Genomic DNA, 16,278 nt, shown 5'->3' with positions numbered 1-16,278 from the left:
AGCATTTTTAATGTTGTTATATACAGATATATGTGCACATTTAGGTACCATGAAATCTGTGTACACTGTAACAGATTTATCTGGAAGTTTGCGAGCTCAAATTGTAGACACCTTCTTAAATTATTAGGCCAATATCATTTTGGTCAGATGATACAACTTACCCAGTCATGTAGCAAATACTAAATAAGTATATGGCAATAAATAAGAAGATTTAGGCCAATCCTTATTAAAGCATTTTCCCCAATTAATTTGGGTTTCTGTGTACAGACATGTATGTACACTATACACACACACCATGTGTATGTTCAAATGCACAGGCATGCACATGTGTCTTTACATACAGACACACACACATGTGGATATATATATATATATATATATCCTCAAAAGGGATTTAAAAATATAATCTATCATTTCCTTAAAAGTGAAACACTACCATTTCAAAAGTATAAGCCAATTACTTTGCTTTTACTCAATCAAATATTCCATGGAACTTAACCTCAAAATATAGGACTATCTATATCGTGTAAGAAAGAAATGTTTTACCTTATATAGGTAAAACTAGTAACACTGCTATTTTACCTCAGTAAAAAAACAATTAAAAATTCCTAATATTTTTCACCAGATAGGAATCATCTATTGACAAAAACTGCTTTCACAAGCCTATTAAAAGCTTTCTCAGTCTATGTTAAAATGGCTCGAGTCTGGCTTCAATATATTTGTATATCATTTATTACATATATAATAGCTGTGCACCAATTTCCTTCATACAAATTAAATTGGATTTGTATCTTCATCTTTAACAAAAAAAGAAGAGCTCTTCTATAATGATGACACTGTTATATTATTAGTTGGAGCTATTAAAAGAAAAACCTTTAAAATAAACTATTACGTCAGTAAAATATAATACTAAAATAAGTAAGTCTTAAGTATATAAACTGTACAGATTGATAAAAAGGAACAAGGGTATTTTATGGCTTTATAATTGTCATTTTACCATTATCTGGTCACAGCTCAGAAGATTTCTAAACAGATCCAAATAGTCTTTGTATGTGGGCACCTTCCATTTGCCAGTTCTAACTTCTCCTGATGCACGTAAGTCTTCCAATTCAGACTCGGCACCCTGGGCAGGAAGACATCGTCCCAATATTTACTAATGAATTCACAAAATAAGCACTGCTGCCAGAACCTTCTTATTTCCAGTATTATCTAAGTTAAAACAGCTACCAGTAAGAGACTATAATTTGATTAAAGTAGATTATATAAGCATAATATAATACTTCATAATATAATAAGCATACTATAATACTGAAAAAGTTTTATGTTTCTTCTATTTCCTATAATTTCAAGTAACTAACATATGCCTCCCATAACATACCTAAGTACAAAATATTGTCCTAGAATTTCAACAGAGAGAAAATATTTCCTTCTTGTAAAAATGTGTATATAACATGAAATTTATGTTTAAGGATGTTTCATAACTTAGGAGTTCATTTACCTGTAAAAATATAGAAGAATTACATCCTACACTTTTCAAAATGTAAACCATGGCTACTAACTAAAAGGGCTACTTTTATATATTTACAGACTGCAAACCACAGTAATATTTCTAACTTTCAGTGACAAAGGACTAATTTTCAAAACATTAGATTAAGAATTTACCTTCTGAAGGATCACTGGTTTAGAACATATTCTGATTAAACTCTGATGCACTGAAAAAATGAAAATAAAAATGAAGTAAACAATGAAAAATATAAGCAAACATACAACAAAAAAAGACAGCTATTATTTTTTTAACATTACTTCTCAATTTTTTCTCTTAGTTTGTTAAAATCTTTAATTTTACACGTGGGACTATCAAGATTCAGAAGCACAAGGCAAATAAAAAATTTTTTTTAAACAGTAGAAGAAGATTTTGGTACACCAAAATATCAAAAGATAGAAAAGAATTTGGCAATCAGATCCTATTTATCTATATCATATAACATGTTCAGTGTTCATTATTCATTATCATAGAAACAAAAAGGAATTCCAAACTTACCCACAGTACTAATGCAATTCCAGAGAACTGGTCCTTTTTCCGCTAGGGCTAGGAATACTTTCACTATGGCTCTACAACATACCAACTGCATTTTTGGACTATACTGTGGGAAACTGTCTATCTGTACCACTATGAGATGCTCCAGAACTGAAGTATATACCTCAGGAACCTACCAGAAATGGAGAGCAAACTAAAAGTTAGGGGAGGGAATAAATAAATATGGGAATAATACAAATATTCAAAGTAATTATAACTTAATTAGATACACATTAGATAAATGAAAAACTTTATGTATCTCCATCTACTAATACGATTTTTAAAAACTTTTATTTATTGATTTTGGAAAGAGATTTGAAACGGAAAAGGAGAGAGAGAGAGAAACATCAATTTGTAGTTCCACTTAAGGCTGCATTCATTGGTTGATTCTTATATGGGTCCTGACTGGGGATTGAAGCCACAAATTTGGTATATCAGGACAACACTCTAACCAACTAAGCTACCCGGGCAGGGCATAAATTTAACATTTGTAGTTGTGATTACATTTTTTTAAATCACAGAAAAACCTTCTGAATGATACTTAGAATGAAATTCTATCCCAAGCAGCAATCTTAACCTTTTAGAAACAAGAAACAAAAAGTAGTTTTATGACTATAATTCTAGTGACACAAAATATTAATTAAAAATGTCACCTTAGCCCTGGCTGGTATAGCTCAGTGGACTGAGTGCCAGCCTACAGACCAAAGGGTCACTGGTTCGGTTCCCAGTTGGGGCACATGCCTCAGCTGCAGGCCAGGTCCTCAGTAGGGAGCACATTAGAGGCAGCCACACACTGATATTTCTCTCCCTCTCTTTCTTCTTCCCTTCCCCTTGCTCTAAAAATAAATAAATAAAATGTTTAAAAATGTCACCTTAATCATAACAGGGTCTTAGGAGAGTGCGTATAATTCACACAACTCCATCACATTATTTGAAGAGCTGAGATTAAATAAAATTGCACTCAGTTTAATTAATTATTCCACTTACTGTATCAAGGTAAAGTAAGACACTTGCAATAGACTGGAGGAAGCTTGGCATCTGGTAAACATGGTCATCAATAGTGTCCATCTGGGTCAGGAAGAGCTGCTTGCAGCGTTGAATGAGCTCAACATACATAAAGTCTACATCTTTTGCATTGATAACCTTGCAAGACTTTAGGAAGGGTAAATATAAATCTTTATCAATCTTATGAATGTCAAAATAACATTTAAGGTGTCTTATTAAGCCATGATTATAAACTAAATATTTGACAGTTTTTTAATGGAGAATATAGACATAAAATACAGTATATCTTATAAAATGCTTTTTAAAATAATCTGTAAACATATTCTAAATATTTATTCATATACAAAACACCTACAGATTTCAACTATATTCTAGATACTGTTTAGATAGCAGTATTAAAGGCAAATAAGATGCAGTCCTTGCTCGCCCTGAGGCTAGTCACCCAGAGAAGGAGACTAAGAACTAAATTCAAAATTGGAATACACTGCTATACTATACTGAACACTATGAGCCATCTTTATAATCCACAAATCTGATAATGCTACTACCCAGCCTCAAATCTCCCAAAGACTTCCTTAGATTTCAGATCTAGTCTAGCCTCCTCGAGGATCTGACTAGTTTCTGGTTTTAGAGTCCTCTCCTGCTTTCCTTTGCCTATCACGCTCTAGCTATACCATGTACATATCTAACTATGGTGAACATATTGAAGTTCATTAGACTGTAGCATATGAAATTGAAAATTCTATGGTCTTGTTTACTTATGAACCTTCTTACATAGCATTTCTTTTGCTTTAAGTGTATTTAAAGGAGGCGACAGAAATAAATGGAAGAAAATGAGGAAGTATCAGGCCTAAAATGAATAGTAATAGGGAAGGCTGGAAAGATGAGCTATCATTCTCTGAAACCAGGAAGTAGACACTGAAAGGATAAATTCGTAGAAAAGAGAGGTTGCAAGTGATTTTCTCCACAAAATAAAAGAGACCCACTAAGAGGTAAATAACTATGACTATTCTCACTATTTGTATATATACCTCTTTCTGTCACTAGAATTTTTCTTTTTAAGATGTTGAATACCATCGACTACAATTTTGCTTCATAAATGAGGCAACACAGCATAGTGGGAAAAAAGCATGGTGTTTCTAGTTTTCACAGCTGAATTTATGTCTTGCTTCTGTCTGTTATCAACTGTGTCCTTTAACAAGTTACTCAGTTTCTCTAGGTCTCAGATTCCTCATCTGTAAAGTGAAATAATAACCCTAAATGCCTGGAGGGAACTTATAAGGATTTGAGATAATACATATACAAAATCCTAGTACATAGTAGGCACTAAACAAACAATTTAACAATAAAGAAAGTAACAATGATATAGTCACGTGTGAGATACTTTAAAATGCAATAAATTATATTCCTTTAAATTCTCAAAAAGAGGTTAAAAGAAAATTAATGAGCCATACTCCTGCAAAAAGTCCATATCCACGAATTGCAATGGATAAATCCTTGCTGTTTGAATCCATGTTCCTGATGATTCCATAAAATTGCTCCATAAAGTACTGAAGCTTACTCTTATGCATTTCTGCATCTTTTGCCACCAAAAAAGAAACCTGGAATTGCATAATATTAACTTTTTAAAAATACATAATGTCAAATCAAAACAATCTATATAAATAAGACTAGAAATGTTTAATTAGAATCATTAATGTGTTTTTTAGTTCCATACAAGTACTTTTATTCATACAGAACCCTGATATAATCTACTTAGTCTCCATCAAATTCAGGAAAGACATCCCTTAAATAAAGCCTTATATGTGATGCATTTTTCCTACAGAAGACCAGGGAAATGCTGGAAGACATAAGAACAAAAGACCAAAAAAAAAAAGGATTTTTTTCTTTGGACCACTATATTATTTTTAAAATATATTTTATTGATTATGCTGTTATAGTTGTTCCATGTCCTGCACACTGCACCTCCTCCCACCAGCAATGCCCAACCTTAGTTCATGTCCATAGGTCGTACATGTAAATTCTTTGGCTTCTCCACTTCCCATACTATACTTAACCTCCCCCTGTCTATTTTTTACCTATCAATTATGCTTCTTATTCCCTGTACTTTTTCCCCCATTCTTTCCTCACCCCCTCAATGCTGATACCTGTTCATGTGATCTTAATTTCCGTAATTCTGTTTCTGCTCTAGTTGTTTGCTTTGTTTGTTTTTATTCAGTTGTTGATACGAGTGCATTTGTGGTCATTTTACTGTTGTTTTCATTTCCTTCCTTCCTTCCTTGCTTCCTTCATTTTTTTAAATTTTATTTTAATTGTTGTTCAAGTACAGTTTTCTATCTCTTACTCCCATCCCTGCTCATCCACCCCAGGCCTCCCCACCTCTCTCCTAATATGCCCCTCGCCTAGTTTTTGTCCATGTGTCCTGTATACTTCTCCCTGTAAACCCTTCCTCCTGAAAATCCCTACCCTCTCCCCTCTAGTCACTGTCAGCCTGTTCTCTACTTCAATGTCTCTGGTTATATTTTGATTGTTTCTTTTGTTGTTTAGGTTCCTGTTAAAGGTGATAACATATGGTATTTGTCTTTCACCGCTTGGCTTATTTCGCATAGCATAATGCTTTCCAGTTCCATCCATGCTGTCACAGAGGGTAGGAGCTCTTTCTTTCTTTCTGCTGCATAAACTTCTACTGCGTAAATGTATAAAATTCTACTGTGTAAATGTACCATAGTTTTTTGATCCATTCATTTACTGATGGGCACCTAGGTTGCTTCCAACTCTTGACTATTGTATACTGTGCTGCTATGAACATTGTGGTGCACAGGTTCTTTGGGATTTGTGTTTTAGGGTTCTTAGGATATAATCCCAGTAGTGGAATTGCTGAGTCAAAAGACAGATCCATTTTTATTTTCTGAGAAAATTCCATACACTTATCCATACTGGTTGTACCAGTCTGCAATCCCAGCAACAGTGAACTAGGGCCCTTTACCCCACAACCTCTCCAACACTTGTTTCTGGTTTATAATGGTCATTCTGATTGGTGTGAAGTGCTATCTCGTTGTGGTTTTAATTTGCATCTCTCTGATAACTAGTGATATTGAGCATTTTTTCATGTGTCTCTGGATCCTCTGTATGTCCTCCTTGGAGAAGTGTCTGTTCAAGTCCTTTGCCCACTTTTTAATTGGGTTGCTTGTCTTCTTAGAGTGAAGTTGTTTAAGTTCTTTATATATATTTTGGAGATTAAACCCTTGTCTGAGGTATCATTGGCAAATGTTTTCCTGTACAGTTGGTTCTCTTTCTATTTTAATACTGTTTTCTTTAGCCATGCAGAAGCTTTTTATTTTGATGAGATCCCATTTGTTTATTCTTTCCTTTATGTCCCTTGCTCTAGGAAACATATCAGTAAAAATGTTGCTGCATGAAATATCTGAGATTTTCCTGCCAATGTTCTCCTCTAGAACTTTAATGGTGTCACGGATTATATTTAAATCTTTTATCCACCTTGAATTTATTTTTGTGTATGGTGTAAGTTAGTGCTCAAGTTTCATTTTTTTTTTTTTGCACGTAGCTGTCCAGTTCTCCCAAAACCATTTGTTGAAGAGGCGAATTTTATTCCATTTTATGTTGCTATCCCCTTTGTCGAATATTAATTGACCGAAGAGACTTGGGTTTATTTCTGGACTCTCTATTCTATTCCATTGGTCCATGTGCCTGTTTTTATGCCACTGCTAGACTGTTTTGATTACAGTGGCCTGGCAATACAGTTTGGTATCAGGTATTGTGATACCTCCTACTTTGCTCTTCTTTCTCAAAATTGCAGCAACCATTTGGGGTCCTTTATTGTTCCATATGAATTTTTGAAGTGTTTGTTCTATGCTTGTGAAATATGCCATTGGTACTTTAATAGGTATTGCACTGAATGTGTAAATTGCTTTGGGTAGTATGGATATTTTGATGATGTTAATTCTTCCAATCCAGGAACACAGTACATTTCCATTTGTTTGTGTCTTCCTTGATTTCTTTTTCCTGTGTTGTGTACTTTTTTGTATACAGGTTTTTACCTCTTTGGTTAAGTTTATTCCTAGGTAATTTTTCTTTGTCCTATATTGAATGTGATTTTTTTTCTTGATTCCTGCTTCCACTGTTTCATTGCTGGTATACAAAAATGCCTTTGATTTCTGGGTATTGACTTTGTATCCTGGTGTTCTGCCAAATTCATTTATTAGGTTGAGGAGTTTATTGACCAAGTCTATAGGATTTTCTCTGTACACTATAATGTCATCTGCAAACAGTGATGGTATTGTTTCCTCCTTTCTGATTTGGATGCTTTTTATTTCCTTTTTTGTCTGATTGCTGTGGCTAAAACTTCCAATACTATATAGAAGTGGTGAAAGTGGACAACCTTGTCTTGTTCCTGATCTTAATGGAAAAGATTTTAGTTTTTGCCCATTGAGTATGATGTTGGCTGTAGGTCTCTCATATATGGCCTTCATTATATTGAGGAATGCTCCCTCTATTCCCATTTTGCTGAGTGCCTTTATCATAAATGGGTGTTGTACCTTATCAAAAGCTTTTTCCATGTCTACTGATATGATCATGTGATTTTTGTCTTTGCTTTCGTTTATGTGATGTATTACACTTACTGATTTGTGAATATTGAACCATCCTTGCATCCCTGAGATGAATCACACTTGGTCATGGTGTATGATCTTTTTAATGTATTGTTGGATGCGGTTTGACAATATTTTGTTGAGGATTTTAGCGTCTATGTTCATCAGAGATATTGGCCTGAAGTTTTCTCTCTTTGTTCTGTATTTACCGGGTTTTGAGATGAGGAGGGTGCTAGTCATAAAGAGTTTGGGAGTCTTCCATCATTTTGGATTTTTTGGAATAGTCTGTGAAGAATAGGGATTAGCTCTTCCTTAAATGCCTTATAGAATTGTCCTGTGAAGCCATCTGGTCCAGGGCTTTTGTGTGATGGGAGTTTTTTGATTACTGCTTCAATTTCATCTGCTGTTATTGGCCTGTTCAGCTTTTCTGCTTCTTTTTCATTGAGTTTTGGAAGATTATATTTTTCTAGAAATGTGTCTATTTCACCTTGGTTTTCTAATTTCTTGGCATACAGTTCTTCATAATAATTTCTTACAATCCCTTCTATTTCTGTGGTGTCAGTTGTAATCTCCCCTCTTTCATTTCTTATTGTGTTTATTTGTGTCCACTTTTTTCCTTGATGAGCCTGCTTAGAGGCCTTTTGATTTTGTTCATCTTTTCAAAAAACCAGCTCCTGAATCATTGATCCTTAGAATTGTGCTTTTTGTCTCTATGTCATTTAATTCTGCTCTGATCTTGGTTATTCCCTTTCTTTTACTTGCTCTGGGCTGTCTTTGTTGTTGAGCCTCAAATTCTTGTAGGATTAGAGTTAGGTTGTTTGTTTGAAATGTTTCTATCTTTTCTGAGGTATTTTTCTGTATTGCTATGAACTTCCCTCTCAGGACTGCCTTGGCTTTGTCTCATAAGTTTTAGGTTGTTGTAAGTTCATTTTCGTTTGTTTCAGAAACTTTTTGATTTCTTCCCTAATTGTATTTTTGACCCATTCTGTTAAAATCACCTCCATCATTTTGAGTGTTTTTTTCCCTTGAAGTTGGTTTCTAGTTTCAGTCCCTTGTAGTTGGAGAAAATGCTTGGTATGATTTCAATTTTGTTGAATTTGTTCAGGCTTGTTTGGTGTCCTATCATGTGGTCTATCTTGGAAAATATTCCATGTGTATTTGAAAAGAATGTGTATTTAGCTTCTTTAGGATGAAGGGCTCTCTATATATCAGTTAAGTTCATTTGATCTAGGGCATTGTTCAATGCCACAATATCTTTGTTGATATTTTGTTTGGAAGATATGTCGATTTTTGAGAATGGGGTGTTAAAATCCCATAGCACAATTGTTTTGCTGTCAGTATCTTTCTTGAAGTCCTCTGAGATTTTCTTTATGTATCTAGGTGCTCCTATATTGGCTGCATATATATTTACAATGTTTATGTCTTCTTGGTGGATTCTTCCCTTGAGTATTATGTAATAAGCATCTGGGTCTGTCTTTACGGCTCTTTTTTGAAGTCTATTTTGTCTGATATGAGTACTGCTACCCTGGCTTTTTTTTCCTGTTCGTTTGCTTGGAATATTTGTTTTCAGCCTTTCACTTTTAGTCTGTGTAGGTCTTTTGTCCTGAGGAGGGTCTCTTGTAGGCAGCATATGTGTGGATCATGCTTTCTTATCCATTCAGCTATTCTATGTCATTTCATTGGAGCATGTAATACATTTACCTTTAAGGTTATTATTGACAGGTACTTATTCATTGCCATTTTCATACCTGTGTTCCTGTCTCTTTCTCTTTTCCTTCCTTTCCTTAAAGCAGACCCTTTAGCATCTCTTGCAGTGCTGGTTTGGTGGAGGTGTATTCTTTTAGACTTCTTTTGTCCTGGAAGCTCCTTATTTGGCCTTCTATCTTGATTGAAAGCCTTGCTGGGTAAAGTGGCCTTTTTTGCAGGCCCCTGGTTCTCATTACTTGGAATATTTCTTTCCATTACCTTCTGGCTTGGAGCGTTTCCATTGAGAAGTGACCTGCTAACCTTATTGGGGCCCTCTTGTATGGTACTTCCTATTTCTCGGTTGCTGCTTTTAAGATTCCGTCTTTGTCTTGGAATTTTGCCATTTTAATTACAATCTGTCTGGAGGTGGGCCTCTTTGGCTTCTTCTTGATTGGGACTCTCTGTGTTCCCTGGATTTGTATGACTTTTTCTCTCATCAAATTAGGGAAGTTTTCCATCATTACCTTTTCAAACAGGTTTTCTATCCCTTGCTCTTCTTCTCCTTCTGGTATCCCTTTTATACAGATATTATTGCATTTCATACTGTCTTGCATTTCTCTTAATTCCTCTTCATTGTTTCTGAACCTCATTTCCTTTTCTTGCTCTTTCTGGGTGTTTACGTCTACTTTGTATTCTAGCTTGCCGGTTCCAACTTCCGCTTCATCAATCCAGCTGTCAATTCCTTCTACTGTGTTCTTCAGTTCACAAGTTGTATTCTTCATTTCCTCTTGGCCCTTGTTGATAGTTCCTATTTCCTTTTTCATGTTGATATAGTTTGCAGTGAGTTCACTGTAGTTTCCCTGTAGTTTCTAGTAATTCACTGTGAGCTCATTGATCCTCCTGATAACCATTGCTTTGAACTCAATATCTGATAGTTGACTTCCCTCTACTTCATTTAGCATTCTTTCTGAGGCTTCCTCCTTTCCTTTCATTTGGAGATTGTTTCTTTGTCTTCCCATTGTTTGTGAGACTCTTTTTGTTAGCCTCAGCCTCTTAAATTGATCTGTTTTGACTCCCTGGGTTTATGGTGTGAACTTCTGTGGTAGAATGCCTGTGAGCTTCAGTGGTGCAGTCTCCTTCAGATATCCTGGTGTTCATAGCTTCCACCTATACTCTTTGTTGTGATCAGTTGTATGATTAAGGCAAAATGTTTTAAGACAGCAAGAGAATATTCTATGATATTTACAGTAGCAGCTGGTAGAAAGAAATAGGAGATCCTTTAGCATTAACCATGATCCTCCACCCAACTAACTGATTTTTAGAAAGGATGGAAAGAAGGTAAGACTCTTGTTGGGGAGGGAAGGATTGTGATTTGGATCTAGAAAGCAGTGAGGTTGTGGGAGGTCAGATTCTGAGGTAAGGTAAGTGTAAAGGATAGTAAATAGGTGTGGTACGTGAGAGAATAGAGTTAACCACTACAGTAATAGAGTTCAGGAAATAGTGAAATGAGCTAGGATCTGGAAGGCTGTTGTGAAGTATCTACAATTGGATGAAACAACTATTATTTATAGTAATATTAGAGCAACAATCATATGACAGAATCTATGAGATCTAGATAACAAGAATAGAAATATAGGACCTTACGTAGTGTGCTAATGGAACACAAGTGAAGTGAAGGACAGTAAATTAGCAATAAACTACGAATAAGAAAACAGGGGAAATCTGTGAAATTATGGATATAATCTGCAAAGCAAAGAAGACTAACCAGAATGAGGAGGAATACAAAAATAGTATTAAAGTAAAAAAATGTAAGAATAATGAAAAATAATAATACAAATATGCAAAAGCTTGCAGGTTGTGTGTAATAGCAAAGTGAAATTTGTCTCACTATCTCAGTTGTTGGGATACCCCCCCTCCTTGGGTCCAATGCTGGTCTTTTCACAGTTCTGGGTTTTTTGTCTCAATTTTGGGTATTTAAAAGAAAAAGAAAATAACAGACAGAAGATGGAAGGAAAAAGAGATAAAATTGGGAAGAAAGGGAGAAAGAATAAAACAAGAAGGAAATAGAAGCAATAGGAATTGAGAGACAAAAAATAATAAAAATTAAAAATTATTTTTAAAAAATCCCCAAATCAAACAAACCAGAAAAACCTGTTGCTGGTTTGAAACTGGCCAAAGCGGTTTTTCTGGTATTGCTGGCTGTAGTAGGCTGAAGGTCCATTGGTATTGGCATTGCTTTTCTCCCTTGTTCAGCACTCAGTCAGCCTCACAGGTACTCTCCTCAGAGCTAGCCTGGCAGCTCTCAGTAGGGCATTGGGTGTGGGATCCAGGCCTTCCTAAGAGCGTACTCTCCCCGGGTTTACAGGTGTGTGCTCCAGGCCTTCCACAAAGCATTCTCCCGGGGTTGTGGTTGCATGTGCTTGGCCAGGCTGCCTCTGGTCCCACAGGTTGCAGCTCACACTCTTCCCAGAGCTACGTGTGGGTGCTCACAGCTCCTGTGTGTTTGCCACTTAGTCCTTGTTCCCCTCTGTGTGACTTCAAGCCACCAGGTCTCTCCTGGTGATGCTCAAACCTTGTTTAGCCGGGGAGGTAGTGGTTGACCCATCTCTGTCCCAAGAGCCCTGAGGTAGACCTGATGGGCGCCGGGCCTGGGGCTCTAACCTCCCTGGTCCCCACGCTGACCCCTGGGCCCTTATCGTCCTGAAGCACTCTCCTTATTGTCTGGTTATTCAATGTGTGCTACAATTTTTGATGTCCTATTTTCATATATGCTGTGGTACTGTTGGCTGTTTGCTCTGTTCCTCTGTAGATTGGCTAGGTTTTTCTCCAGTGTTTAGGGGGCAGTGGAATCTGCTCCTTCTTACCTCCCCATCATCTTCCTCCAGGCTTGATCATCTTTTTCTTAGGTAAATCCCTGTAACATTTCATATAGTAAGGGCTTAGTAATAATGAACTCTTTTAACTTGACCTTATCTGGGAAGCACTTTATCTGCCTTTCCATTCTAAGTGATAGGTTTACTGGACAGAGTAATCTTGGATGTAGGTTTTTGCCTTTCATGCCAGCCCCTTCTTGCCTGCAAGGTTTCTTTGGAGAAATCATGTGAGAGTCTTATGAGAAATCCTTTGTAAATAACTGTCTCCTTTTCCTTTGCTGCTTTTAAGATTCTCTCCTTACCTTTCATCTTAGGTAATGTAGTTATGATGTACCTTGGTGTGTGCTTCCTTGGGTCCAATTTCTTTCGGACTCTCTGAGCTTCTAGGACTTCCTAGAAGTCTATTTCCTTTGCCAGATTAGGGAACTTCTCCATTATTTTTTCAAATAAGTTTTTAATTTCTTGTTCTTCCTCTTCTTTCTGGTATCCCTATAGTTCAGATGGTGGAACATTGAAAGCTGTCTCAAAGGTTCCTAAGCCTCACCTTATGTTTTTGAATTTTTTTTTCATTCTTTTCTGGTTGAATATTTATCTCTTCCTTCTGGTCCAAATTGTTAATTTGAGTCCCCATTTCCTCCCCTTCACTATTGGTTCTCTGTAAATTTTCCTTTATTTCACTTTTTCACAGCCTTCACTTTTCCGTCTATTTTACGACCATACTCAAGCATTTCTGTGAGCATCCTGATTACCAGTGTTTTGAACTCTGCATCTGATGGGCTAGCTATATCTTCATTGCTTAGTTTTCTTTTTTGGAGCTTTGATCTCTTCTGTCATTTGGGCCATACTGTTTTTTGTCTCAGTGGGCCTGTTATGTAGTAAGGGGGAGAGCCTTAGGTATTTGCCTGGGCAGGGCAACCCACTTCGCTTTGTTGTGACGCTGTATGTGGGGAAGGGCTCAGAGAAGGAACAATCCCACGTGTTCAGCTCGCTGCCGCCACTACGTGCAAGTTCAATGGACCCATCTGCTGCTGATTCCCGGGTGGGTGGGTTTGTGTACTTCCTAGAACCCTGTGGATCTCTCCAGTGAACTCTTCTGTGAGACTGGGAATTTCTCCTGCCACCTCAACCCCCACAGGTTTTTTCAGTCAGAAGTTTTGAGGCTTTATTTCTCCACACTGGATCCCTGGGTTTTCAGCCTGCCTTGCTCCCCAGTTGTTTCTGCCGGTTTGTTCACACACAAATATGGGACCACCAGTCTACCAGCCACTGCCACTTTGCCCACCCCAGTCTTCCAGAAGCTGTCTTGCTGACAGTCCTCTCTGCCAGGCTGCCCCTCTCTGACCTTTCTACCAGTCTGCATGAATGTTTCTTCTTTAACTCCTTGGTTGTTGGACTTCCATACAGTCTAATTTTCTGGCAGTTCTGGTTATTTTTGTTTTTAAATTTGTTGTTGTCCTTCTTTTGGTTGTGCAAGGAGGCAAAGTGTATCCACCTATGCCTCTATCTTGGCCAGAAAACAAAGGTTTTCAATTAAGCTCCCTGATGAAGCAAAAATCACCTGAGAGCTCATCTGTGACTCACAGGGTTAACACCTAGGTACACAAGCCAGGCAGTCAGCAGGCTGAGAAGTCATCAACAGACTGGGAGCTTCATTAGCTGCACAAAGTAAGCTCAGAACTAACATCCAGAAAGACAAATCATCTCATTAAAAAAAGCCACAGACTACAAGGCTTAAATTAGGCGAGGAAAGAAAAAAAGTACTTAGAGAAGCAAGTAGATAGATCACTATTTACCAAACTGACAACAGCCTAAATGCAAGAACATAAGCATTCAAAAAGCATTCTTAATTTCAGCACAAAGTCTCCCAAGACTAGGATAAAAAGAACCTAGACAACTATCAAAGGCACAGAAAAGACATCCACCTTTCATCTCCATGCTTCAACCTCACACAAAGTCCAACATGTCTTTAGCACATGCTCTTCTAGACACCTTTTTCCTTATTTATTTTAGAAGAAAGGGATATCATACATATTGCTTCATTATTTCTTTTTCCAAACACATATCATGAACACGTTCCTCAAAAACTAAACAAACATCACCTACATAATCATAGGATAGTTTTTTTCATATTTTATTTATTTTTAGAGAGAGGGGAAAGTAGGGAGAAAGAGAGGGAGAGAAACATCAATGTGTGGTTGCCCCTCACGTGTCCCCTACTGGGGACCTGGCCCACAACCCAGGCATGTGCCCTGACTGGGAATCGAACCAGCAACCCTTTGCTTCACAAGCCTGTGCTCAAGCCACTGAGATATACCAGCCAGGGCCATAGAATAGTTTTTTTTTTTTTTTATTTTATGAACATACTGTAATGTTTTTTAATTTAAATCATTTCTCATTTTTTATTTTTGTACATTCAACAAACATCCTTTTAATGTATTTTTATCCAAATGTTTTGTTTACAGTAGCAAAAAACTTGGAAACAATTATATAATAGTAGAAAAAGGTTTAAATATTACGGATTATAGTACTGATATATATCAACCATGTTGCCATTAAAAATTAATCACGCAGACTTCAGTGTGCTATCAGAAAAACATATTCAACACAGCTAACTCTGAAGGCTACAAAAATTATAAGTAATGTGCCTCTATATCAAGATGTCTCTCTTCCTCTGGCCTCATTCCTTTCTTGTGGGTACACAAGAACAAAAGGAGAATAAAACAGAGGGAGGGACAAAGGAAGGGCAGGAGAGATCTAAAAGTATCACCACAAAAACGGTGATTTTTTTTCTCTTGGTGGCAAGTTTTTAATAGTCTTCTTTGTACCTTTCTATGTTTTTTGAAGTATAGACAATTAATCTGCTGTGTTTTTCATAAAAACTTTGGCCTTGGTTGGTGTGGCTCAATGAATTAGGTGCTACCCTGGGAACCAAAGAGTTGCCAATTGGATTTCTAGCCAGGACACATGCCTGGGTTGCGGACCAGGTTCCTGGTTGGGAGTGTGCAAGAGGCAACTAACCAATGGATGTTTCCCTCACACATCACTGTTTCTCCCTCCCTTCCCCTCCCTCTAAAAATAAATACATAAAATCTTTTTAAAAATTACCTCTTAAAAAAATTCTTTGCATATAGGTATTGAATGAAAAAATAAAAATTTCTTTCCTACAAGAGTAATGTTTACATTTTAAATTGCAAGTCACATAATAGTAAAAACAATAATGGAAAAGAAAAAAAGAGGTTGGATAACATCGAGTATCTTATTTCAAGACAATATATAGAGTAATCAAGACAGTGAAGTAGTAGATGTAAGGACAGACAAAAAGACAAATGGAACAAAACAAAGTATGCAATACCACCCCCCCATATTTGTTCCATTGATTTTAACAAAGATACCAAGGTAAATCAATGTGGAGAAAGAGTATTCTCAGCAAGTGGTGCTCTAACCAAAAAAGTGAGGGGAGAAAACCTCCAACCATTACTCAACGCCATACACAAAAAGGATTCAAAATAGATTACAGACCTAAATGTAAATGCTGAAAACTATAAACTATAAAACTTCTTGAAGGAAAATAAAAGAAAATCTGTGCACCCATAAGATAAACAAAAATTTCTTCATATGATATAGAAAGGAGGAACTAGTTGGACAATTGGTAAACTACAGTTAATCAAACTTTTTAAACTTCTGTTCTTTGGAAGATACTATTAAGAAAATGAAAAGGCAAGCACCGTGGCAGGGGAAGACTACCTCTTCTTATCTTTCCTTAAATCCACAACTAGTCAAGGATCTATAATCCAACAAACATCCCTCTGCTGAACACATTAGGTCACCTAAGAGATCCACACATTGGTACACCGGAAGGTGGGCATATTTTAACATGTAAAGGAGGCAGGCTGGCGAAGGACAGGGACAGTGCCCATATTTGCAATTATCTGGACACAACGTTTGAACCTGTGACCTATTGGGAACTGAGAAGTGGAGGAGACAGGGTCTGGACCCTCATAACAAGGACCACGATGGAGGGTAAGAGAGG

The 16,278-nt window shown here is 36.7% G+C and overlaps 1 protein-coding gene across 1 annotated transcript in view; it reads right to left on the bottom strand.

The window, feature by feature from the left end:
* The window catches only part of PRKDC (protein kinase, DNA-activated, catalytic subunit), a 224,993-nt gene that overhangs the window by 179,934 nt on the left and 28,781 nt on the right, over window positions 1-16,278 (bottom strand). The window contains exons 11-15 of the mRNA XM_037035382.1: window positions 4,537-4,683; window positions 3,065-3,229; window positions 2,042-2,210; window positions 1,663-1,712; window positions 998-1,123 (exon numbers count right to left, since the gene is read on the bottom strand). Of these exons, the coding sequence (XP_036891277.1) occupies window positions 998-1,123; window positions 1,663-1,712; window positions 2,042-2,210; window positions 3,065-3,229; window positions 4,537-4,683 (657 nt within the window). The remainder of the gene's footprint in view (window positions 1-997; window positions 1,124-1,662; window positions 1,713-2,041; window positions 2,211-3,064; window positions 3,230-4,536; window positions 4,684-16,278) is intronic.

This window comes from Sturnira hondurensis, unplaced genomic scaffold (assembly GCF_014824575.4).
Source record: "Sturnira hondurensis isolate 20B ecotype Veracruz unplaced genomic scaffold, ASM1482457v3 Scaffold0022258, whole genome shotgun sequence".
Classification (NCBI taxonomy): Eukaryota; Metazoa; Chordata; class Mammalia; order Chiroptera; family Phyllostomidae; genus Sturnira; species Sturnira hondurensis.
The sequence above is the reverse complement of the archived record's forward strand: the minus strand, read 5'-3'. Positions and strand labels throughout refer to the sequence as shown.